Source organism: Gossypium hirsutum, chromosome D09 (genome assembly GCF_007990345.1).
Source record: "Gossypium hirsutum isolate 1008001.06 chromosome D09, Gossypium_hirsutum_v2.1, whole genome shotgun sequence".
NCBI classification, from domain to species: Eukaryota; Viridiplantae; Streptophyta; class Magnoliopsida; order Malvales; family Malvaceae; genus Gossypium; species Gossypium hirsutum.
The window spans coordinates 48,862,181-48,887,718 of NC_053445.1; the positions used below are offsets into that span (position 1 = coordinate 48,862,181).

The window sequence follows — 25,538 nt, forward strand, 5'->3', positions numbered from 1 at the left end:
CTAATGTTACCAACTCTAAACGCTATATTTGTTTTTCGTAGGTAGAGTGCTCGTCCGGGTATCGGGAAGTCGTACAATGTCCCGCTATACCGCCTCATGATTGAACAGTATGCCCGGGATGGGGTAAGATGCTATTCTAATATTCATGCTATTCTAATATTCATTACATCTTACTTTCTATATCTTACGCACACGTTATGACTAATTATAACCATGTTATTAATCATGCAGTTTATAAGGACGCCGTACCGAACGCCAAAAATTACAGCCGTGGTACCCTCGTCTGCGTACGTGCATTCGTACATATGGTGCACTAACGTACCAATTATAAATTTCAACATGGTCGAGTGGTATCACGAGGATCGGGTGCTACGACAGTTTAGCTTCATCCAACCTATCCCGGATCCGCCGTGTGAGGTGGGAGAAGTTCACGGCAAGAATAAGAAAGAAAAATCGATGATAGATTGGGGAATTAAGCACCGAAAATTTGTGGCGCTGTGGAACGATCGATTTCGTCGAAGACCTCAGATGGTTATGGCTATCGACTCGCAACCATCATTAGAGTATATGCAATGGTACTATAATTGCGGGAAGCCATATTTATTCGGAGGCCAGTCGATTGTAATCCCCTCGCACATGCAGCGACATGGGGGATCGGCCACAGCGGCCCAGCATGATCTGGATCCCATGGCATATTATTCTCCGGAACCACTAGAGCCCGAGCAGGAGCCCCAGCCAGATCCGGAACAATTTGGATTTGTCGGTTTAGATAGCTATCATCCGAATTTGTCAGGCACTGACAATTTGCCGAGCTTCTCAGGGCCAGAATATGCATACGACTTTGAACTATTCGGATCCTACTCGTCCGGCCCATATCCGCAGCATTATGGGACTCTCTCAGGTGCATCAAGTTCGTCGCTGCCGAACGAGGGACATGCTCAAAATTATTTCCTCCCTATTTTTACTACACCAACACTTGCTCCAAATGATAATGTCGGTCGTCGCGGGCACCCAGAACGTGACCGTCGACCTCCGAATAGGTATACCCCTAGGACTACACCATTGAACCATCAATTTTAGGGGTGTATGGCACATGTTTGTACATTAACACGTTTGTACTTTTTTGTATCAATTAAATTATTCTAATTTAATTATTCTAGTTTTAGTTATTGTGCTTATTGTTCAATTTCTTTTTACTAATTTAATTATTTTAAAGTTGCATTATATTAAAGCTTAATTTAAGGTTATATGCCTCCATTTTCGATATAATATTAATAATTCCAAACGCCATATACTATTTTATAACTTAATTTGGATTCAATGTAATCATAATCATTTGTATACTTTTTTATCATTACACATAAAAATTTTACAATATTAGGTCAATTACGACTCGATCCGGACGACTGTCCAACATGAAAGTTTCGGTTATGGCATTTATTCCGACTATGACCACTTAACCTGCATATTCCACAACGCTTTCCGTCAGACTTCTCCCTTATGTCCATTTCATTACGGATTCTGCTTGACTGCGGACGACCTCTCGGATTCCTCCGCAGCCCTCTGTTTGGGAGAAGCTCGAAAGTCGTCAGAGGCACCTCCCACGTTGATAGGTCAGGCAAGACGGGGAACTCATTTTCCCAGACATGCGATGTGCGCTCCAGCGTGTACACATCATTGACATATTGTTCAACATTGACGTTAACTTTAGCACACGCTGCCACGACAAGCGCACAGGGATAATGAAGTGTTTCGAACCTTCTGCACTCGCACCGTTGGTTCTGGAGATCAACTCCATAGGACCTAGTTGGTATACCAGGTCGACGGCTGATGCTCTCAGTAACTCGAAATGTTTCCAGTCATCGTGAATATATTTCTACATTCATTGACCTCGCCAACCGACGGTTTACGACCATTGTATCCCTGACATGTTCGGCAAACACGTGTCCCGCCTCAATCTGGTCGACTTGCTGCTGACCCATTCTTGGCATCAAAGTAGCCAGCTTGTAGAAAGTAGCAGAAAATACAGATGCAATCGAAAGATGACGTGTTTTTAACAAAACAGCGTTGATCCCTTCGACTAAGTTTGTGGCCATTTGGCCAAAACGAAAGCCCTCGTCAAAACTTTGAGCCCATTGCCACGACTCCATTATGCCCAACCATTGTCGGAAAGATGTGTTTGTCTGTCCCTCTATGTCACTCTCAAGTCGGATCATTTTTTGCTGGAACATATATGGCTCTAACTCGTACGTTGCATACGTATTAAGAAAAATAAGTTCTAGTAACTCAATAACATGCCACATTACAACTTATATTGAAAATATAAGGTTATCATTTACCCATTGCCACGACTTGGCTCTTCCAGTCTGCATTCTTGTAATCTTTGTGGAAGTTAGTTGTAATGTGACGGATGCAGTAAACGGATCTCCACGGCACACCGGAACGCCTGATTGCTGCAATTAAACCCTTCCCTCTATCGGAAATGATGCAAATGTTATCGTTGCTGATAACATACCTCCGCAGGTTTGTGAGGAAAAATTTCCAAGACTCCATGTTCTCTTTATCTACGATAGCAAATGCTATCGGGAGCACGTTTCTGTTGCCGTCCTGAGCAACCGTAATAAGTAGGATCTGTATATATTTTTCATACAGCCAGGTCCCATCTACCTGCACAAGTGGCTTGCAGTGGGGAGATGCCCGTACACATGGATCGAACGTCCAGAACATCCGATGAAAAATCCTTTTTACTGACTGTAACTGGCCATTCGGGCTGTAATATGGTCTTGTCTGCAACTCAATCACAATCCCCGGTACATACTCCCGCATAGCAACTATCCAACCTTGAAGCTTATTATACGATGAATCGTAATCCCCATAAAGTTGCTCCATCGCCATCTGTTTAGCAATCCATGCCTTCCGATATGAGACTTGATACTGGAATTGTGCTTGCATTTCGGTAATCAGTACCGAAACTTTAATGGTCTGCATGTCCTTCACCATTGGCATGATACACGTACAGATTATTTTTGAATCAAGTTTTCTATGATCTTCTGTCATACGTGTTGATGTGCATGTATGATGACCAACAAATTTTCGTATCTCCCACATCTGAGAACTTTTAATGAATGCAGCTCGCACCCGCCAATTGCAGCCTTCTGCTGTCTTCCAACACTCTCCAACATATATTGTCGGAGTAGACACTGCGACTTTATAATCAACCGATATATTCATGCTGTACCATTTGATGGCATATACGCACTCTTCTTTACAGCTGAATCTCTGGCCTATGAATAACTCATCATCATCAGATGTTACGGCCAGCTCGTGACGATGAACTACTTCAGGGTACTCTGGGAACTCTACTACATACGCTGCGTCGGGGTCTATGAGCGACATGTGTGGCCCAGGATTATTTTGTATCAAAATATGCCGCATCTGCTCCCCGATCGAAGAAGCGTTAATGTCTTCATCGTCGATATCATCAGGTACATCGTCCACATCGGGATCACCGTTACTATCGACCTCTTCATCCCAATGATCGCCACCACCTTCTTCTTCGCAACCACATTCTTCTTCACCACCAACCATATCAACATCGGGTGTAATATTCAGGTCGATACCCATCCCACCCATAGTCGATTCACTATCAACGTATTATATTGGAGCCACCATCCACGGTTCTTGAGCTCCGTGTTCTTCATCAGATGCATTGACATCTTCATTTTTCTCCATACCGGCTAACTCAGCAAATAAGTGAATCGGTGCATTCTTGTCACTCTCATTCCCACAGTAGAGATCGACCATTGTCTCAACGTCTTCGTCGTCTGCAAGTTCCATTTCGACGAATTTGACTGGATTTGTCGAAACTGGAAACTTGTAGAAATTTTTTACTATCCTTCTCCCACAACGTCTTAAAATTTTTGCATTAATCATTGCCTTCATTTCATCAAACGAGACATTTCTATTAAATCTCATTGCTATTTGTTGCTGACATTCAAATACACATCCAACACTTGTTGTCAAGATGGCTCCGTCGAAATAAATGCATACAAAAAACTTAGCATCCATCTTCAATATTTAATCTGTCAAAAAATAAACAAAATCTCGTAAAACATCTCGCACGGATAATAAATAACTTAAATAAAAAAATTAATGTTTCAATATTCAATTTTGTACATGAAAGTCATTTAACCACTAATCCTAATAACTAACACAATAATAATATTAATAATTTTATATACAAAATAATACTAACTAAAATTATTAATAACTAACTATAAAAATAATACTAGTTTTTTACTAACAATAATACTAAGTAACATCTTAATAATAATAATAATAATACTATAAAATTTTTATTTTTTGTAATATTTTGGTAAAAAAACCCTAACTAAAACTATCAATTTGAGTTTTATTGATTTTAATCTTAATAACTAAACTAAAACAAAAAAGAAGATACAAATTATACAAAACAATAACAATAACATAATCAATTATTTTTAAAAAAATACCTTATTTTTCTCTTCTCTTTCTCTGTTTTTCTCTTTTTTTCCGCAGCACCTCTTCTTTCTTTTCTTTTTCTTCTGATTTTTCTTGTTTCAGCTGGACGGAGGTCGTATTAATAACACGAGTAGTGCCGCCAATCTGGTTGGCAGGACTGGTGCCGCCAACCTGGTTCCCTCGTTTGGTGCCGCCAACCTGCTTCCTTCCACCCAGAGAGTTGTCAAATCAGTTCAGGTTTTTTTTTTATTTTTTATTTTTTTTTATTTTTTTGATATATTTTGATAAATAAAAAAATTATATATATTTTAATAAATAAAAAAATTATAACATTTTAGTAATTTTTTATATTATTTTTGTAAAAAAACCCCAATTACACCTATTTCCTACTACCAACAATCGTCTTTGGTCATATTACCACAGCGGAATACTTTTCCAGCCTTACCTTTTTCTTTTTTCTTACCAAGGCTGCTGTTGTCAATCTAATATCATGAATCAACTTGTCTTTATTTTACACAGAAAAGAAACACCTTTTTTTATAGGTTATTGCTTTTCATTGACGACAAGACGTTTGTTGAAAGAGACATCATGGGGCCATTTTTAAATTATCATAGTCAACTTCATTGATGTAAATGTAATGTTAATTTAGTTATATCATATTCAATATTATATGTTCTCAACTTCCCATAACAAAGAAAGGGGGGAAGAAACCTTTCTCTTGCATTCCCATGAACATTATCAAAAACTACATCCCTGCTATGTTCTTTTTAAAACTTGTAAACTACGTAAAGTCCTAATTCAAAGACGCATTTACTCGTCTGGGTCTTTTCAAACAACCTCCGCCAGAAGAAGATGATCATACCGGCGACGGTTATGTCCTTTTGACCGACAGTCGAATCGGGTCAATAGTCCTGGTCCCTGTCCAGGTTGTTACAGCGATGATCATGGCCAACCTGCCGGTTATTGTATACGGTGATTTCGTCAAAAGGTTTGGAGATGAAGTGATGAAGAAGGATAGGGTATGCAGTGTGTGCTTGGAAGCAATGGAGAAAAGGGATGAGATGAGAGAGCTTTGCAAGTGTAGCCATGTGTTCCACAGGGAATGTATAGATAGATGGGTAAAGGAGGGGAGGCTCACTTGTCCCTTGTGTCGCTCTGCTTTGTATCCTGATCCCATGGATTTCGGTCGGCCAGACGCCCAGACCCCCGCAACAGTTTCTTGGACTATGACGTCATTTATTAATTGATATGCGTCATGTTTTGTTACTATATAATGTATATTGCACTTGTATAACTCTTGTATTTAAATTTTCAGTTGAGGTGAATTTCAAGTTTGATTTTAAAGCATTGCTTTTTATAGAAATATATATTAGGAAACCATTGCTTAATATATGTTATTTAAGCGGTTTATTGAGTTAATGTGAACTTTAATCCGGCAATCAGGTAAGGAGTTATAATAATATTTTTTATCATTAAAATAAATAAAATTATTTGAGACTGTTTTAATTTTCACTAAAAAACCAATAAATATATATATGATCGGATTTAAACTCACGCCAATTGCATTATTGAAACATTTAATTTACCATTTAGTTAAAGTTTTACTTTAATATTTGTATACATTTTAATTTTATTATACACGCTTTATTACATACATTAGTTATATATATAAAATATCTATATACATAAAATCCCTAGTTAAATTGGTGTCATATGCTAACTAGGTACCAACTCAATTAGGAGCCGACTAATCTACCCTTCTATTAAATGAAAACTATTATTATTTTGATGGCATTTTTGTTTTTTTCATACTTTTATATAGTTTTTAAATAAAAAAAACTAAAATTAACATGTCTAATGATTGAACTTATGTTTAATATATTTATAAACAAATTATTTACTATTACACCATTAATAATTTTTTTGTAAAGTTTAAAAAAATTAACTTTTAACATAAAATATTTTCTCTCACCAAATTTGTGTATCTATATTATTATTTAAGCTCCTGACTGAGTTGTGTCATTAGTTAACCTAGCACCAACTCGATTAGAAAAATTACGGAACTGTCCTTCCATAATTAAAATAATATATATTATTCGTCTTTTAATCTTCTCATTTTAATAAAAACTAATAAAAATATGAATATTGTGGGATTTGAACCCCACCAATTGAATTAGTAAAACATGATTAATTATAGTGCATTTAGTATTGTTTATCTAATGTATTTACGTGTTTAAATTCCATTTTACTCATAATTATATGTATTATAAAAGAAAGTACGAGAGCATATATACGGAAACTTTGAATTCTAGGATAATTCTTTGAATTCTAAAGTACTTTCCTTTTTAAATATATTTAAATTGACGCTACTCTCAATTGACTTCCGTAATTAAAATAAGTTATATTATTTGAGGATAATTTAATTCTTTTAGTAAAAAATAAAAATAAAAATATGCAAATGTTGGGACTTGAATCCCCACATCAATTACAATTGTAAAACATTTGATTTACCAATAAAAAAAAGTTTTATTTTGAAATCTGTATACATTTTAATTTTATTATACACATTTTATTACTTTCGTCAATTGTATATATCTATACTCTATTAATAAAAACCCTAATTGAGATGATGTCACGGGTTAACCGGGTACCAACTCAGTTAGAAAATGACTAATATACCCTTTTACTCATGAGTTAAACTATTTTTTGACTTTAATCCCGTACATATTGCATATGTGTAGTTGTTATTATTATTAGTTTCAAACCTTACCTTTCATTATTTATTGAATGCTATTTTTAAACACACCTACATTTTAGATACATAATTTTCACACAAATACATGTGTGATAAAATTCCTACTATTTACTAAGATAACCATGCACTCAAAACATTATGTAATTTTAAAAATATATATATGCTCTTTAAAATATTATTTGTTTTTTCTAATAACTAATTTTTAAAATTATTATTTACATAAAAATTATATTTTCAAAAAGTTATTCTTTAAAAATTATTTTATCACATATAGACATTACATTATTGAATTGATTAGTCATCCTCCCCGATTAGATAGAATCAAAAGCACAAAGCAGGCGATGTATCCAATGCTATCAGTACATCAATGATTACATACCAATATATCATAAACATTATCATAAAAGTATTTATTTCATTTAACAATTTTTAAATTAAATAACTTAAACTACAAGGAAAATTTTAAAATCTACATATGGTTAAGTTAGGAATTAATTTTTTTTTAAATGAAGTTGAAGTAAATTATTAGGATAAATCTTAAAATTATATATGAATTTTAGTTTAATATGTAATTTTATATATGTACTTTAATTTTGTACCATTTTTATTCACGAAAATTTAATTTGATCTAATCCTCATAATTTATTAACATAATTATTGATATAACATCATTTTATATTTATATATTACATACACGTATAATTATATTTATCCATTATAAAAATATATTAATGTATTTGTTTCTTTAAATGTGCATGATTGAATCAAAATTAAAGTTTCATGTGTATAATTATATTAAATTAAAATTTATGTATCGAATTAAAGTTCATGTATACTTTTGTGATTTATCCAAAAATAATATGAAGATGTAAATAATTAAAGTCTATTTACACTAAACACGGGCGTATCTTGGCTAATGATGATGCATCATTGACCCTACATGCATATATGCATGTTATTGCATCTATCATCGGCCACAATTCCACATGCACCACATTAACATGCAAACATATATGACACACATACATACACATGATGTAATAATAAATTACTCTCTTTAATCGATTGGTCTAGCTCTAGCATATATGATTTTACCTTGAAATAGAATTATTAACTTTTCAAAGCAAATTTAGCCTCCATAATTACAAGTATTCCTATATGTCTTGTGGACCAGACCTTAATTAGGGTTTAGCTTAAATTACTCTATCTGTTGATTGCTTGTTAAGATAACACCCAGCACTTTAATTGTTCCTCGCTGTATATATATGTTATCTACACCTGAATAAAGCAAACTCATTACTTTACAAAGTGGGCAGACTGGTCCCCAAAAAAAGCATTGCCTACTCATATCAATCCACAAAATACTGCACTTCTTTGCATTACATTGCTTCGTCTTGTGGCAATAAAAATTTATTGCAACAATCAGAATTTTGCTACATTTGGCTGAAATTGGGTAGTACCTGAACCAATGTTGAAGGTATTATTGCAATATCAAAATTGATTGATGAAATGCCAAAAGTTTTAAACCTGCCCCCACTTTTTCTTCTTGAGAATTTTAAATGATTTTGCAGAGCAAGAGGAAGAAATGAGACTATCTACCTAACATATAACTATATCCTTTAAACAAGTTCATTCACCTATAAAACCCCAAGAATTTTCATGGAAAAGAAATGTCTGGTATTGAAGATTTTGTGTGTAACTTGACACTATTATTGGGTTTTCGGTGGATAATTAGTCTTAAAGGAAGAAGGAAATAGAAAAGAACTTGAAAGACAAGAAGGAAAGGGGGAAAATGGGGTATTATATTTATAATTGAGAGGGAGAGCTGAGCAAGCAACAATCACACCTCCATTGTTGCCAAATGTTGTTATTGGCTATTGCCTGTTGCTGTTAAGGCTTTCTCTTTCTCTCAATGGGTTCTTCTTTGTGACATATAAATAAATTTTCACAGAGTAAAAGAAAAGGAGGAAGCTTTAAGCTTTTCTTAAAGCTGAAGCCAGCAATGGGTTTGAGTAGACCTCAAAAGCCTCCCAGTGGAGTTCCCACTAGATGGGTTTCTCTCTTTTGCATTGTCAGTTTCTTCTTGGGTGTACTTGTTGTCAACAGGTTTTTTTTTTCTCTCTTCTCTAAGTGGACTATGAAATGAACAGGTTCTTGTTTGGAGTTACCAAACTTTCAGAGTTTATGTTCCATTTTAATGGTTTTTCTTAGAAGCTTTAACGATTGCCGCATTTCTCTGCCATCTTGTTTTTTAGTACATATTGGAGGGTTTTGCTAATTTGATGCAGAATTATGAAGCACGTATGTCTATGGTTTTATGGTTTCAATTTTTGAAAATCAGCTTCCAGTAATGTGCTTTTTGTTAGATATTGACCCAAATTCACCGGTTGTTGAGCTCTATAAGCCTGTATTATCACCAATAAACTTGAGCTTTACTAAGGTTGCTTTTTATTTTCATTTGTTTTCTTTAGGCCATCAAATTTTGTTCTTATCAATTGCATTATATCTGCATTTCTTAATTCACCATGTTGTTGTATGTAATTGTGCATTGACTAGTGGTGCATGGCGTTCGTTTTCAGATTTTGGGATCCAGTTGAAGTGGAAGAGGAGGCTTCTTCCGCACAGAAACATCGGAGAAACGAAGTTCATCCCATGGTTATTTGTGATAAGGTAAGATCAGAGTACAATGATGTCATAAGCTATACATTGCATGCCTAGAATCTTGATGGTGTTATGTATGTTGTAACAGGATGTTTCTGTTCGGACAGGGAACATTCTTTCTCGAGTTTCACAAACCCGGGATGTAATTAAGTAAGTTCTTATGTCTTGCCGGAGAATTCTTTGGTAGGTTATGTTAACTTTCTCCTTTAGTACATCTAGTATGTCTAAAATGCATTTAGAACTAAAGGCAGTTCGCATTATACATACTTTCAGTACATTAGACAAAACAATCTCCTCATTGGAGAGGCAGCTAGCTGCAGCTCGAGCTGCCAAAGCAGATACCGAGGAAGGATCTCCGATGGTTACAAAATCAGGAACCAAGGACTTGAATGAAAGCCGGAGAGTATTCTTTGTTATGGGAATTATTACGGCGTTAAGGAATAGAAAACGAAGGAATTCAATCCGGGAGACTTGGATGCCTCAAGGTTTGATTCAATACTCTTTTGGCATTCTACCAGGGAAGGGATGTAGTCAAGTATTTATACTTTTCGAGGTTATTGTTCTTAGGGGAGGAATTAAAGAGGTTGGAGAAAGAGAAGGGAATTATAATTCGATTCGTCATAGGACACAGGTAAATTCGATTGAAAATCGAAGTGTTTAACTTTAACATGCTAGTTAACTTTGTTAGAATGATAATGTATCCTTGATTCTCAGTTCAACCCCAGGTGGTGCTTTGGATCGTGCTATCAATGCGGAAGAAGAGCAACACAAGGACTTTTTGCACCTGGTATGCTCTCACTTCCAGTCCGGACCCGATTTAGAAATTCAAAACTTACGTAGAATCGAATGTTTTGTTTGGCAGAATCATATTGAAGGTTACCATGAACTATCAACGAAAACTCAAGTGTACTTTTCTGCAGTGGTTGCAAAGTGGGATGCCGATTTCTATCTTAAAGTCGACGATGATGTACATGTAAATCTAGGTTAGTATTGCTACATTAAAGTTTCTCAGTACTTTCATTTCTTCTCAAACAGATCTATATCCTGGTGACTAACTTGATATCAAATTATTCAATAGGTGTGGTGAGTTCTACACTGGCCCGTCACAGACACGAACCCCATGTTTATATTGGTTGCATGAAGTCTGGACCTGTTGTGGCACAGAAGTAAGGATGAACTTTTTGTGAACAAGATTTTTAGTGTCATTTATATTGTCTTTCCCACCAAGTTACCCTCTTGCCTTTCGCATGCAGAGGCATCAAATACCGCGAGCCAGAATATTGGAAATTTGGTGAGGGAAACAAGTATTTCCGGCATGCAACTGGACAAATATATGCAATCTCCAAAGACTTGGCCACCTATATCTTAGTCAATCGGTAAACACTTATTCAGCAACATTTTGTCAATAATGATCAGATCGCTTATTCATTTGTGTTTTCTGTCCAGGCACATACTTCATAGGTATGCGAATGAAGATGTCTCCTTAGGATCCTGGTTTATCGGTCTCGATGTTGAGCACATAGATGATAGAAGTCTATGCTGTGGTACCACTCCCGCTGGTAAGATATGGTAGCCATTATGCTTGAATGGTACAATGTTCACTTTGTATTCTTTGTTTTCTCCTGCAACCGAGAGTGCACAAATAATCTAGTGTTTAAATTTCTCAAATAGATTGCGAGTGGAAAGCTAAATCAGGGAATCACTGCGGTGCATCATTCGATTGGAGCTGCAGTGGCATTTGCAAGTCATCAGTGAGAATGAAGGAGGTGCACCAGCGTTGTGGGGAAGGCGACCAAGCCATTTGGGATACTAGTTTCTGAAAGCATATCAGGGACCTGGGTATAGCATATTTGTGTATATTTGAACAAATTTTATGCATCGACCAATGCCGTCAGCCCCGATCTTTTTTCCTTCCAATGTTACGGGGCAATCGGTACTGGAACTGGACTACACTAGTCATTGCATGTATTCTCATTTCCAGAAAATGAAAATGAAGATGTTTTAGTTTTAAAGCCTCGATTCACTTCAACTGAATTTGATGATAGCACCATTTCAGTAGGGGCTTGATTTGCAGCAATATTGGGAAACTCCGCAGAGACTCTAAGCTTCATTCTTTCAGGTAAAACCGCGAAACTTCTGGATTAAGACAGACAAAACTTTGAAGCCAAATTTAATGGATCATTTGAATCAAAATTTTGACAATGAATTTTTACAGCGAATCATGCAGGTAGTGTACTTTCGTCCATAACAATCTCAATGAGCCAACTAGAGCTAAAAGCTCCAATGGAAATTTATACCTTCCGTTGCCAAAACTCACCCCACTCGGGTGGCAGTTCTGTTGATGGAATTTTAGCCTTGAAAAGCAAACGCACTGGAGCATAAGTTAAGCATCCTTTGGAGGGGCAATGAGTTTAATTTGGTGAGATTAAAATCAATGGTGAGATATTTATTTAAATATAAATGTTGTGGTGAAATGAGATTAAAATAAAAAGTAATTATTATAGACATTAATTTATAATATATTTATAATACAATAAATAATTAAAGTTACATTTATTTTTTACCAATCAAAACACTAATTCTTTTGCCTTCTCCTTCTTTAAAACAGCTCTAGTGAAAAATCACAATTGTAGTGCAATAAAATGCCTCAACTGAATCAAATCACAGATGAGAAATCTAACCTCATCGGAGCTAAATGTGTATCCAAAGGGAGCCTTAGATTTCAAGGGACCCTTAATTAAAAGTATATTACAGTCAAACCACGATGTGTGGCATGTTAATTACACACCTTGTCCTTTAATCATGTGGTTGAGGAATTTAATCTTCACTTATGGGAAAAGAATATATTTCATGGTTAACCGTTTCATCTATTCAGAGAACACCCGCAGCAAGGGGATTAGTCACTTTTATTGATGTTGGAATACCTTGTTTTTTTTTAAAAAAAAAAACATGACTTATTTAACTTGCATTGTTTGTCAAATTGTCCTAAAATGAATGAAAAAGCTAACGTTTGTTAAATTTACTAACGTGGCATCATGCCTATGTTATGTTAGCAATTTAATTTTTAAAAATTGAATAATATTTTTATAAGTTTTAATAATTTTAGTAACTTTTTATTTTAAAAATAAAATTTATAATTTTTATTAATTTTTAACTTTTAAGAAATTATTTATTTATTTATGTGGCATTTACGTAGCAATCGTCATTTTAAAATTTTTAAATATTTAATAATATTTTAAATGATGGTTTTTTAAGGAAATGATAGTTTTCAAAATTGTCATTTTAATTTATAATTTATAAATATATATTTAAAATATAACCATGAATACGTTCTAGAAGTAATGCATCTTCAAAAGTGGACAAAAATAGGAGTTTTGATTAATTTCCTTATTTTTGCATGAATAAAAAGTCTTACAGTATATTTATGAAAAAAGAGTGAGTGGTTGAGATTCTACCTAATGGGTCGGGTCCTTGTTTTTCTATTCCGTCTTAAAATTCTATCCAAGTCCTTCTTAAATTAAAAATATTAAACTTGAGTTCAGTCACCCGTGTTAATTTTTTAAAATTAATTTTTATATAAAAATTTTTAAAAATATAGTACATCAAATGCACTTACAGTAAATGTTTCCTAACAAATTAAAAATATATTTAAAAAAAGCTTTATACTTAAATAACGAAATGTTATCTGTAATTAAGTTTTCATACCAAATATTTCAACTGATTTAAATTCTTAAAAAATTATTGATTGATTCTTCGCTCAATTGACATGGGCATTGTTGTAAGGACATAATTTCGAGTGCCCTGAAACGCATTATCCTCCTATTTATGGGTTGGAAAGATGTTATGAATAGTTTTAGGCATGACGTAAAAGTATATATATATAATCTCAACCTATGATTGAAATTGTTAAAAGAAATTCTTAAAAAAATTGAAATATTCCACCATATCAATCCACTTCAAAACTTGTATCTTAACATCTACAATCTCATCTCTTATTATAAAATAACAGCCTCATTCGTATCAAAAATAAAATCTTTAAAAAAAAAAGTACTTGTGGAGGAAAAAAAATTTAAATGTTTAAAACATTGTTGTACTGCAATTGGTGGGTCAAACTGAGGCTCTGCGGCTGTTCATACCATGCCAAACTTCATATTTCCACCACTTATTTTAAAAAGAAGGTTTAATTTTGTCTTCAGTCCCTCTACTCTTCAAACTCTTAAAATTTAGTACATTTACTTTTATTTTTAAAAATTCATTTTTTTTCACTTGTTTAATTTGAAAATTTAAATTGAATTGATAAATTTCGATTAAATTTAAATATGTTTCATTTGAATATTTAAAAGTGGAAATTCAATTGATGACACATATTTAAATTTAATAATATATAGTCAACATCGTTATCAATTTATTTTTAATTTTTAAATCAAATAAATTTCTAAAATAAAAGTCGCGAAAATGAGGAAAAATATTTGAGACCACAATATATATATAAACATATATATTATGGTGGAATGTGGGATGTATTAGATTGAAGTGGAAGTACACACAAATTGCATGTGTAAAAGCATGGTCGGTTTATAGTGTTCTAAGTAACCGACGCTAGTGGTAGTCGTCGGAGATCTCTCTCAACCCATAGCTGTTATGTGTTAACGTCAAAGAGGGAAAAAAGAAGAAGCACATACTATTAACCAATGATGTTATTGATGATATTTAAGTTAGATAAATTTTGAGACGATAGACATGATTTATGAAAAGGGGAACTCTAATTTCAATATTATCATTATTGGTTTAAAATTTCGAATGGTTTTAGCTTGGATTTTATTGAGCTTGCAGACCGAATTTACTTTCTCACGAACTTACACGTGTATGTGACCATATAAACATGTGTTAAGTCTAAAGTAGAATACATGTCTATATACATAAAATCTATCTGATATATCATATCAATAAACAGTACACATATCATATAAATACATAAACACCTTTATCTTAAAAAACGGAGAAAAACACTCAACACTCCATTTTTGCCAATACTATTAAAATCATTTTGTCTATTTATTAATAGACCATATCATGTGATTTAACGATATTATTTATATAGGTTTATAATTAGCAAGGCGTATTTGTTATATGACACAATAACCAATGATGTTAGGTTGTGTGTTTAGGCTATAGAAGGATATTATATTTGGAATTTACTTTTTTTAATTAAATTTAAGATATTATAATGTATTTTTTATTATATGGTTATTAAATAAATATTTTTTATTTTAAAATATTACACAAATAAATTTAATAAAAAATTTAGTCATAATTAATAATTAAATCAAAATTTTAAAATCTAAAAAATAAATAAATTAAATTCTTTAAAATAAAAAATTAAAAAAAAACTAAATTACAAATATCTAAAATTTATACAAACTTTTGCGAGGCAGAGTGTTTTGGTTGGAGAAACGCATAGCAACATCATGCGTTCTACGTGCGAAATCATAGAAATTCCACACGAATATTCAATCGTAGTTTTACAACAAACAAATTATTATAGTCTATTATTTAATTTTCAATCTCTTCAAGCTATTGAATTAGTTTTTCTGTTTTGACAAATCGATAGAAAAATTAATATTTACTAACTTTGTTGACATGACAATTCACGTACATACCACGTCAACATTTAATTAATTTTTAAAAAATTAAAAATTATAGAATATTATTATAAATTTATTATTAAATCAATTTTAATTTTTTGTAATTTTCAATATTTTTATATATTCTTATTTTTTGGAATTTTTAATTTTTTAATTAATTTATTGTTTATTTGACATACACGTGAGCTGCCACGTCTGCAAAGTTATTTGATATTAACTTATTCATCTATTTTGAGGTGATTTGACAAACAACGCAAGTTAAAAGATTAGAAGAGGTGAAAAATTAAATAGATGACTAAAATGACTTTTTTATAAAATTTGAGGGTTAAATGAGTCATTATGCCATATTTTTAATTTCATCAATTGATATAAATAGGTAACAATGTTAAATATATTAATATGAAAACTTGATTTTTTTTTATTTGATTTCTAAATTTGGATTTTGTTAAGGTATGATGGAGTAAGTCAAATCATCACTTGAATTTTTTTAAAATATATAAAATATTTTTTTTTATTTTTAAAAATTTTAAATGATGATGTGGCCTAAACTCATAATAATTTTTTTTCTTAAATATAACCTTTTCAATCATTATGCTCACACAATTTCTTATTTTTTTATTTTAAGGATTCTTTATAAAAACATTTTAATCTTAATGGTTATAAATGTTAATTTTTTAGATTTTAATATATTAATTTTTTAAAACTATTTAATATTATTATGAAAATAAATGAATAAATTATTTTAATTTAAGGTATAAAAATTAAATCTAAAATAAGACCAAAATTATAATCCAATCAAGAGTATCGTGAAGTAATTTTTGTTCTTTATTTGTGCCAAAATTTCCAGATATATAGTTGCTCAAGATAGCATATAAAGTAGATTTACAGGAGAAAAATGTGCTAATATATTAATTTTTTATAATACAAATTATTTAAGTTCTTTAGAATCAATTGCATCAAATATCTCCAAATCATGACTTTTATTTAAAATAGATCTTTAACTTTAAAATATTTCAATAATATCTTAATATTAACGTTGTTATATTAACAAGATACTTCCGTTACTAATATTATTAATTTAATCGTTAAATGATATATTAGATCTTATATGATATAATTTAAAATATTAAAAAAAACACTTAAAATGAAAATTTTAAAGAAAATTGAATACTGTAAAAAATTTTTGATTATGAGGTTTTTAAAGCTTTTATAGAAATTATTGTTCATTCTCTCTTTTTTTAATTTTACTTTATTTTTAATTTTTAATTTTAAAATGAACTTGTATTTTAATATTACTAGTGAACACATGTTTAAACCATGAATTTACTATTTTTAATTATTTTATTAAAAAACATATAAAAATATGAAAAATGACATCATAATAATATTAATTATAATTTAAAAGAAGGAATATTTTTGTAATTTTATAATGAGTTGGTAGGAATAACACCAAGTCATTTTTTATTTTTTATTTGTTAAGTTTTAATATAATAAAAATATTAAATGTTTCAAATCATAGGATTATTTGGAGCAATCACATATATTGTAACTAGTCTGCATCTAAATAAGTAATCATCTATTTAAATTTAATATCAAAACATTAATTTTTTTTAAATTGTTGTAATATTGAAAATTGTAAAATTATATCGATGTTTGGTTCATCAATTTTGTAAATTAAATAGGTAATTTAGGTGTAAGGATTAAATTGTAAAATTCCAATCACTATAGATTTTTAATTGGCCAAACACTCAGGGATATAAATTGCAATTAGCTAAAGGTTAAAAATGGCAATTAAACTATTTTATAATATATGATAGTGGATGATGATGGGAATTCCATTAAGTTTAATTAGAAGTTAATTATGTTAAGTAAATCATAATTTAACTAATTAAAAAAATTAATTAACAACTAATTGATGTATGAATAGAAAATATTAGTGGAAAATCTTTTATTTTTCTTCCCTTCACCGTCCACCATTAATAGAAAACTAAGGAAAAGCTTCAAGTTCTTCAAATAATCCGCTAATTTATGCCTTTTTCTTGTAATTTTTATAGACTTGAGGTTATGAGAGCTTGATTTAGCTAGCACATGTATCAATTTGTAAAAATGTTAAAGTTTTTTGAAAGTTATCATAGTTTATTTATTGAAGAATTAGGCTTGAAATTTATAGATTTTAAGCTCAAATCATGAGAAGGATCAGATTGTAAAATTATTTAGCTTAATTGTTAACTTTGTACATTAGGGACTAAAGTGAATAAAATATTAAATTATTGTGAAATTTATGTAGAAATAGAAAGTAGGGGATCCCTAATGAATGTATGAGAAGTCAGATTGTAAACTGAGATTAAAAATTGAAAGTTATGGCTATTTCGAATTTAGGGACTAAATTGAATGAAATTTAAAATTCCAAGGGTATAAAATGTGAATATATAGTTTCATTTATGTCGTGTCATAATATGAAAATATTTGGTAGTGATGGATTGTATAAAAATAATTGTTTAGATTAAGAATCGTATCAAAGTAGAGTTAACCGATGAAAAACTAAAATTATTGATTAGTCCCGGAAGAATCAACTTGTTTGGTGTTTTGAACAGATGAGTTCACATGGAACATATTATTTCACTTGGAATTATATGTGCATGCTTGTGTTTAATTTAATGTATGAATATTTGAATATAATTGAAATATCTTGGAATTTAGTGTAACTGGCTAGTATTGGATTGAATTGGAATATTGTGTTAAGTTGGTTATTATGTAATAATACATGGTACAAATGCGTAAATACTGATGATTACATGATATGGAAGCGTTATATGTGACCCATTTACAGGGTGTATACATTTAAAGAAATAAATATATCAGTTTATTATAAATTAGATAAATATAATACTTTATGTATGCAATATGTAAGTGTAAAATGGTTCTACATTGATAATTGTATTAATGATTAGTGGAAATTGAATTAAATGAATATTTCATGTATAAAATTACACAAAATTAAAGTTTTTGTATAAAATTGCACATTAAATTAAAGTTTATGTATAGTTTTGAGATTTATCCCTAATTTAATAGTCATAGCTTTTTTCACCTCTCAATGTTTTTATTAGAAAGGCATAATAAATAATTTAGCCCTCAATATTTTACATATTTTGTCATTTTGGCAATACTCTTTTTTTGAACTAAATTTGACCATTAACATTTCAAAAAGTAATCAAATTGCTTTTCTTAATGAAACTTTTGACTAAAATGTTAATTTTTTAATGATGTTGTCGTGGCAATATATGCGTGCTTCATGCTAACATAATACTATTTGTCTTGTACCTCACATCAATAATAACTTCATAATTATAAAAAAAAATTCAAATAAAAATAACTCAAAATTATAAAAATTAAAAAAAATTCACAAAATTAGCATTAAATACACGTGGGCTGCCATGTTTAAAAAAACAACAAATTAGTCAATATTTCTATAAAAAAGAAGAAGCAATTTGATTGTTTAAAAAGCTGATGGTTAAATTTAACTCTTTTTAAAATGTTATGAGCCAAATTTAACTTAAAAAAGAATAAGAGTCAAGTTGACAGAAGATATAAAATTAATAATCAAATGTGTGATTATGCCTATTGGAAATGTATTTTTATACAAAATTACCCTACTTACATTCACGGTTTATGGAAACGGAAATAGTTAGGATTTATAATAGTGGTGGAGCCAAGGGAGGCTGGCAGGGGCTCTGGCTCCCTATTTATAATTTATAAAATTTTAAAATAGTAATGATAAAATTACACATTGACTCCACCGGGAAATAAAAATTTAATTTAATCCTTTAAAAATTATAAAAATATATAATATTAAAATAATAAAATTATATTTTTATTATTATAAAAACACACTATTTAATTATTTTCCACCACGACTGGTTTATAAGTATTTTTTGTGTCATAGCTCTTTTTTGTTTTGTTCATTAAATTCATAACTTTTTAATCCTTATCTGTCCTTTTCTGGTTTTTGATGAGACAAATCCTCAACCAATCAAAAAAATAAACTCAATTCATTACTTCAGCATTCCATTTTCTTAGATTTAATATTTTACGTACTCAAGTATATATTTTTAAAATCTTATAAATTTTGCACATTAATAATCTATACCGTATAAATTCTTATATATATTACAATTATATAATATTTTAATTATTTTTGGTACTATATACCTACCCCTAAAACAAGATTGTACATACAGGAAAAGTAAAGAAGTAAAAGATTGTAGGGATGATGAAGTTTGGATGCAGAAGAAAAAGCGTATCAAATTCAAACACACACAAAACTTAGAAAGGAACACACACAAATACCATCAATGCTTTCTCAGCCTAAAGTTAAAATCGTTATGTTTTATATATTGTTGTAGATTATATATATATAAAATGTTATTTTACAAAAAATATATAAATTTTTAATGATTTCACAGTTGAATCAAAATCTTGGTACAAATAAAAAAATTAAAAATAAATAGAATACAATATTTTAAAGTAACAAATATTATAATGTTTTTAATGCAATATATAAAACAGTTTAATAATTGAAACTTAATCTACATATTAAAATTTCTTATTTTTTAATATTATAAATACATTTGTTGTAAAAGATGTCTTTGATTTTCATTTTAAGGAAAAAAAGAAAAAGAAAAAGAGGATCCCTTATCTAGTTTTATCCATTTATTACCAAACATCTGGCAAATTCTTTTTAATTCTGTCTGAATTGATGCACGGTTAAAAGAGAAAGGAAAAGAATTACCAAATTTAAACCTCTTAATTTAATCAAAAGATAATTTATAAATACTAATAACCTTTCTTTAAAAGTTACAAATAGTTGTAAATTGAATAAAATATTATAATGCACCGTTCTACAAAAATACGAACTATTTTATATAAATAATGAAATTGATGTAAAATTAGGAGTTAAGAGTTTAAGATTAATCTTATGATTAAACTAAAGGAGTAATAATCCTAAGAGGTTAGTGAGTAATGACTTGTCGTGTAAATCTCTCTCTCTACAAGTATATATATGTATGTATATGTTATATTTTAAAATAATAGTTTGGTATTGGTGGTGTGTATGAGACTGAGTTCATTTATGGGCCTACGGTAATCCAGGGAACACGACTCTCCACCGCTTATCACCAAATCCTTATCTTTAATTCCCTTCCTCACTTGTTGTCTTGTTGCTCCACTGTGCACGGTTTCCATATCTTTTCTCTCCTCCATTCCCCAATAATTTCTTTCCCTTTTTAATGTTCTTCTTCTCCCCCATTTTCACTCCCTTTTAGCTTCAATTTGGTGGGTTCTTTGGTTTACTTTTCAAGGGTTTCTCTCTTCAAAAAAACCCTCGAGAAATCTATGCGCTTAACGCTTACTTTTTGATTCATTCGAGGGGTTCTTTTCCTTCTCTTCTTCTTGTTGTTTTAGAGATGGGTTTGGTGTCTGTTTTTTGGGAGATTTTAAAGAAACCCACAATTGGAGATGTGGTGAGGGAGTTACTGGTTTTTATAGCTCCTTTATGGGTTGCTGTAATTGTTGGGGTTTTAGTTGGTTGGGCATGGAAGCCGAAGTGGGCAACTATAGGCAGGGAGATGTTCATGGATTGTTCTGGTTCTAAGGATTCGGCTCCTGCAGAATCTTCTGAGTCTTCTTTCAGTGGTTTTGGTTCCCTTCCGAGCTTGAATTTGATCAAGTTTCAGTTGCCTAGTGTTATCTCTTGGATTTCAGATGACGGGGCTCAAAAAGATTCTTTCTTTTTGTCACCTACTCTTCATTCCAATTGCAGGTTTGCAACTCCATATTTTGCCTTCTTTAATAGCAATTTTGTAGTTGTAAATGGTATAGGAGAAGGAATTCTAATGGGAATTGGGATTGTATTTGATTTGATTTCACCAACAACTAATGTCTGTTTAATTGGACAGTTCATCACAGAACGAGAAGCAAAAACTGGGTTTTCTGACAGATGATGATTTAGAGCATTTATATAAATTAGTTGAAGAAAAAGATGGAGGTCCTGCTTGGATTCACATGATGGATAAGTCCACCCCAACTATGGGATATCAGGCTTGGCAAAGAGATCTTGAGGTATCATTTCCTCTTCCTGTTATTTAATTTATCAGAACCAGTAAAAATCGAAAACTTATTATAAATAACCCTGCTGGTTGTGTTTGGGATTCATTTGCTGTGTTGAATTATGCTTTTTATTGCTTGTTAGATTGGTCCTACACAATATCGTAGCCGGACTGTTTTCGATGATGCCCCTCCTGAGATGGTGAGGGATTTCTTTTGGGACGATGAATTCCGATCAAAATTGAAGTGGGATGAAATGCTTCTTAGTGCCGAAACTCTCGAGTCGTCTCCCACTGACGGCACCATGGTGGTCCAGTGGGTTCGAAAGGTTCGTATTAGGTTTTCTAATTGTTTCTTTTTCTTTTTGGTTGACTTTTGTTGTTTCTAAAGTTGTCTTATAAGATGTTCTCTGGTTTGTAGTTTCCCTTCTTCTGCAGTGACAGAGAATACTTGATAGGTCGTCGGATTTGGTCATGTGGTCGGACATATTACTGTGTTACAAAGGTAACATCCTATTCTGGTCCCTGGTTTTCGATTTTGATTAAAATTCTGGAAGTTAACAAGTCTTTCCTATTTTTTCCCTATATTGTTCTGTTTTCTGCATTCCTGGTTAGAAATAACTAGGCTGCAGCCGATAGTCTGACATTTGACCAAATATTAGTGGGAACAATATACCTTTTACATTTATAAGATCTTTTATGTTGTGAACAAAAATGAAAATTGTTCTAACCTCATTAAGGGAACACTTGACGAGATTGTTTCCTAAGCTTTGAATTAATCTTATTATTTCTTAGCTTAATCATCTTATCACCTAATAATAGGTCGATGACTATTAAGTCTAAAACACTTCATGCCATGACAACATCATTTGGTCAAATTTGTTTTGTAGCTAACTTAGTAGTATGTTTTGTCCCGTTTCAGGGAGTACCATATCCCTCTATTCCTAGAAAAACCAAACCTAGGCGTGTTGATTTATACTATTCAAGTTGGTGCATTCGTGCAGGTAATGGACTTTTCAACCCAACCTAGTTTAAAATTGTTTTTAAATTGTTCCTATGCTGTTAGGAAGTTTGAAACTTGTATTTTCTTAGTAGTATGCAATTCGTTTCCGGGGATAAAAAAAATGGAGAATGTATAACTCTTTGTTTAGATGAATTTTCTAGGAATATCATGTTTGAGTTTATACAAGTCTGCCAATAATTTGTATGCATCACGTTTTGAACAGCTGAATCAAGGAAAGGGGATGGCCAGCTGACTGCGTGCGAGGTATTACTTTTTCACCATGAAAATATGGGTATACCATGGGAAATTGCAAAGCTTGGGGTCAAGCTAGGCATGTGGGGAACTGTCAGGAAGATTGACCCTGGCTTACGTGCATATCAAACCGAAAGAGCATCGGGAGCGCCCCTTTCTCATTCAGCTTCCATGGCTCAAATAAACACCAAAGTAACTCAAGACTATCTGACATCCTTGGAAAGCAATAGTAATGATTCATCAGAGCTTGAAACACACAATTCGTCTGAGAAACCAGGGAAGAACAACATTCCCAAACTTGTAGTTGTTGGTGGGGCTATCGCGGTTGCATGTATTCTAGATCGAGGGCTCTTAACCAAAGCTGTTATATTCGGAGTAGCTCGAAGGTTTGCAAAAATCGGAAGAAGGTTGTAATCCTGAATATTTTTGTGGGTCAATCGAAGGAAACCGCACCCACCAGCAAAGCAGATTGCCATTGCAATGAAGTGAGATGTTGGGGATGGATGAATCTTCTCACTTAGCCGCGTTTAAAAGGTTGGAAGATGGAAAGATTATATTAGTTTTTGCAATATTTGGGCCATATAGGAAGTTAGAATTGGGCACAAGAGAATGGGATCAGATAGTTGGATTTTTTAAATGGCCATGTCGAAAACAGATCTTAAAACCGAAACTGAGTTCCTTTTCTTGTTCAGTGGCTCTTCTATTTCAATATATATACTATTTATATTATATGTTGTTTTATTTCCTTGATTATGGTGTGTTCATGTGCTAGATTTTGAGTGGATGATGATAAACAGCCAGTGTTGGCAAGCCCAGCATTGTTTCCCTCTGCAAATATTTATGTTTTGAAGACTGCAGTGCCGAGTGGAATATGGTCATCCATATCCATTGATTAATTTCACTGAGGTTGAGTTCATTAATTCCCCGCTTTTCACCCAAATTTTGAGGTTTGAAAGCTCAAATTCGATTAAATTATTTGGAGTTATTTAGTAAAAAGTGGTATTATTTGTGGGAGATTAATTTCAACAACCATTTCTATAACAATTTCATTTATTTATTAAACAATTCCGTTTATCTATTAGATTGGAACGTTAATTGATTTGATTGATTCAATCGGTTTGATTAAAAATATATATATTTTTTAAATTCTGATTCAATGTTAGTTCAATATGTTTTTAGTCGGTTCAATAGTTGATTCAATTAATTTTTAATTGATTTAATTGGCTTGTACCGGTTCCTAATCTAACCACTTCAAAGTCACTTTCAAGATTGGTTTTCGCTTCAATTTTAATTTAAATAATTGACTAAGATTTTACCTGACTTTTATATATCTATAACGACATACTATCATAGAGAGATAATTATTGTAAATTAACAATAAAATTTATTTCATAAATTTTCATCAAATGGAAAAAAGTAGGAATCAGATCAGTAAAATTATCATTTTTATGTATTTTTATTTTATATTCTTTTACATGAATTATTATGAACTTTATAAATTTAACAAGTTTAATTAATCAATATGAGTTATTCATTTCAATTCAATTAATTAATTTATCATGACTTATTAAATTCAAGCAATTAATTTATACATTTACGATATTCCAAATTCACGTTGAATATAACTTTCATTTAATAACAGATTTTTCATGTGAAACTTAAATATTTCATTGAGATAATATTTTAATTAATATTATTTTTATTTAATAAATTATAACTAATTGGCTTGATTATATGAAAAGACTAAAATATACTTAAAATTTTCGACAATATGCTCTTATAGAGAATCAAATTTATAAAGAAGGTATTTCATAACTATAATTATTGTTTTTATGAGTGAAAAATTATTTTAAAAAATTAAAATAAAACCTAAAAAATGGAATTTACAAAAAAAAAAACTTTATTGTCCTAACAAAATACTATTATAGCATTGGTTGCTATAGTGAGTCTGAGTGAATTATAAAAAATATATGTAATTAACTTGTAGACATAAATAAATATCTCACAAATATCCGTATCTGTTTTGCTATTACAATTTCTACTACTACTCGTGGTCTCCCAAATCCATAATTAAAGGATAATACAGCATTCATAGTTCCATTGATTTGAATTTGGATGAATGTGACTGATTGTGACAAACAAAATAATTTCAAGAATTCATAAATAATGATTATATTTATGACAAATAGATTAGTTTGAAGAGTTTATAAATAATGATTTGAGGACAAAATGAAAATTAATTATGTACTGTCAATTTTTATATTCTAACTTATATGATGCATAGATACTGATGAGTGATGAGGAGGTTCGATCTGCCATTTTGAGCAGGGAAATGAGAGTGTCCTGGGGCTAATGATTTTACAGCTTTCTTTTTAGAGCTGCCTGGAGTGTTGTGGGAAATGATTTCAAGGCTGCTACAAAGCACTTCTTCACAACCTCTTGCTATGCTACCGACGTTCAATGCTACGACAGTTGTACTAGTTCCGAAGATGGAGAGCCCCAACCAGATCAAGGACTTTCGGCCTATTTCATGCTGCTCAGTTGTTCATAATCTTTAGAGGTGCTCGGGGTATTAGGCAGGAGGACCCATTGTTCTATCTATGAATATTCTTTCTAACTTG

At 31.3% G+C, this 25,538-nt stretch overlaps 4 protein-coding genes across 9 annotated transcripts; 3 read left to right on the forward strand and 1 right to left on the reverse strand.

The window, feature by feature from the left end:
• Nucleotides 1-1,382: 1,382 nt before the first annotated feature.
• On the reverse strand, nt 1,383-3,633 carry LOC107892474 (uncharacterized). Its single transcript, XM_016817551.2, has 4 exons — nt 3,139-3,633; nt 2,353-2,982; nt 1,891-2,222; nt 1,383-1,803 (listed from the first exon to the last, which is right to left on the reverse strand). Exons 1-4 carry the CDS (start codon nt 3,631-3,633, stop codon nt 1,383-1,385), a joined length of 1,878 nt encoding a protein of 625 aa, XP_016673040.2.
• A 1,805-nt stretch (nt 3,634-5,438) lies between these two features.
• LOC107892475 (E3 ubiquitin-protein ligase RHA1B) lies at nt 5,439-5,747 on the forward strand. The gene has a single exon (XM_016817552.1). The coding sequence runs from the start codon at nt 5,439-5,441 to the stop codon at nt 5,745-5,747; it is 309 nt and encodes a 102-aa protein (XP_016673041.1).
• A 2,965-nt stretch (nt 5,748-8,712) lies between these two features.
• Nucleotides 8,713-12,395, forward strand: LOC107890804 (beta-1,6-galactosyltransferase GALT31A). Of its 6 annotated transcripts, XR_005918281.1 has the most exons (13): nt 8,843-9,361; nt 9,835-9,925; nt 10,005-10,066; nt 10,190-10,401; nt 10,484-10,547; nt 10,631-10,703; nt 10,779-10,899; nt 10,995-11,082; nt 11,170-11,292; nt 11,363-11,475; nt 11,588-11,755; nt 11,973-12,035; nt 12,132-12,395. XR_005918281.1 is itself a non-coding variant. In XM_041101156.1 (11 exons), the coding sequence occupies exons 2-11, from the start codon at nt 9,908-9,910 to the stop codon at nt 11,734-11,736; spliced, it is 1,023 nt and encodes a 340-aa protein (XP_040957090.1). In that variant the 5' UTR covers nt 8,713-8,732; nt 9,835-9,907; the 3' UTR covers nt 11,737-11,928. The 6 variants fall into 6 exon arrangements, 5 of the variants coding, with proteins under 5 accessions (XP_040957090.1, XP_016670858.1, XP_016670857.1 ...); XM_041101156.1 differs by lacking the exons at nt 8,843-9,361; nt 11,973-12,035; nt 12,132-12,395 and adding an exon at nt 8,713-8,732 and having other exon boundaries at nt 11,588-11,928; XM_016815369.2 differs by lacking the exons at nt 11,973-12,035; nt 12,132-12,395 and having other exon boundaries at nt 8,829-9,361; nt 10,642-10,703; nt 10,837-10,899; nt 11,588-11,928.
• Nucleotides 12,396-20,650: 8,255 nt separating this feature from the next.
• LOC107890805 (uncharacterized) lies at nt 20,651-23,646 on the forward strand. The gene is made up of 6 exons (XM_016815373.2): nt 20,651-21,379; nt 21,516-21,678; nt 21,809-21,991; nt 22,084-22,167; nt 22,585-22,666; nt 22,889-23,646. Exons 1-6 carry the CDS (start codon nt 21,024-21,026, stop codon nt 23,329-23,331), a joined length of 1,311 nt encoding a protein of 436 aa, XP_016670862.1. The 5' UTR covers nt 20,651-21,023; the 3' UTR covers nt 23,332-23,646.
• The last annotated feature ends 1,892 nt before the right edge of the window (nt 23,647-25,538 follow it).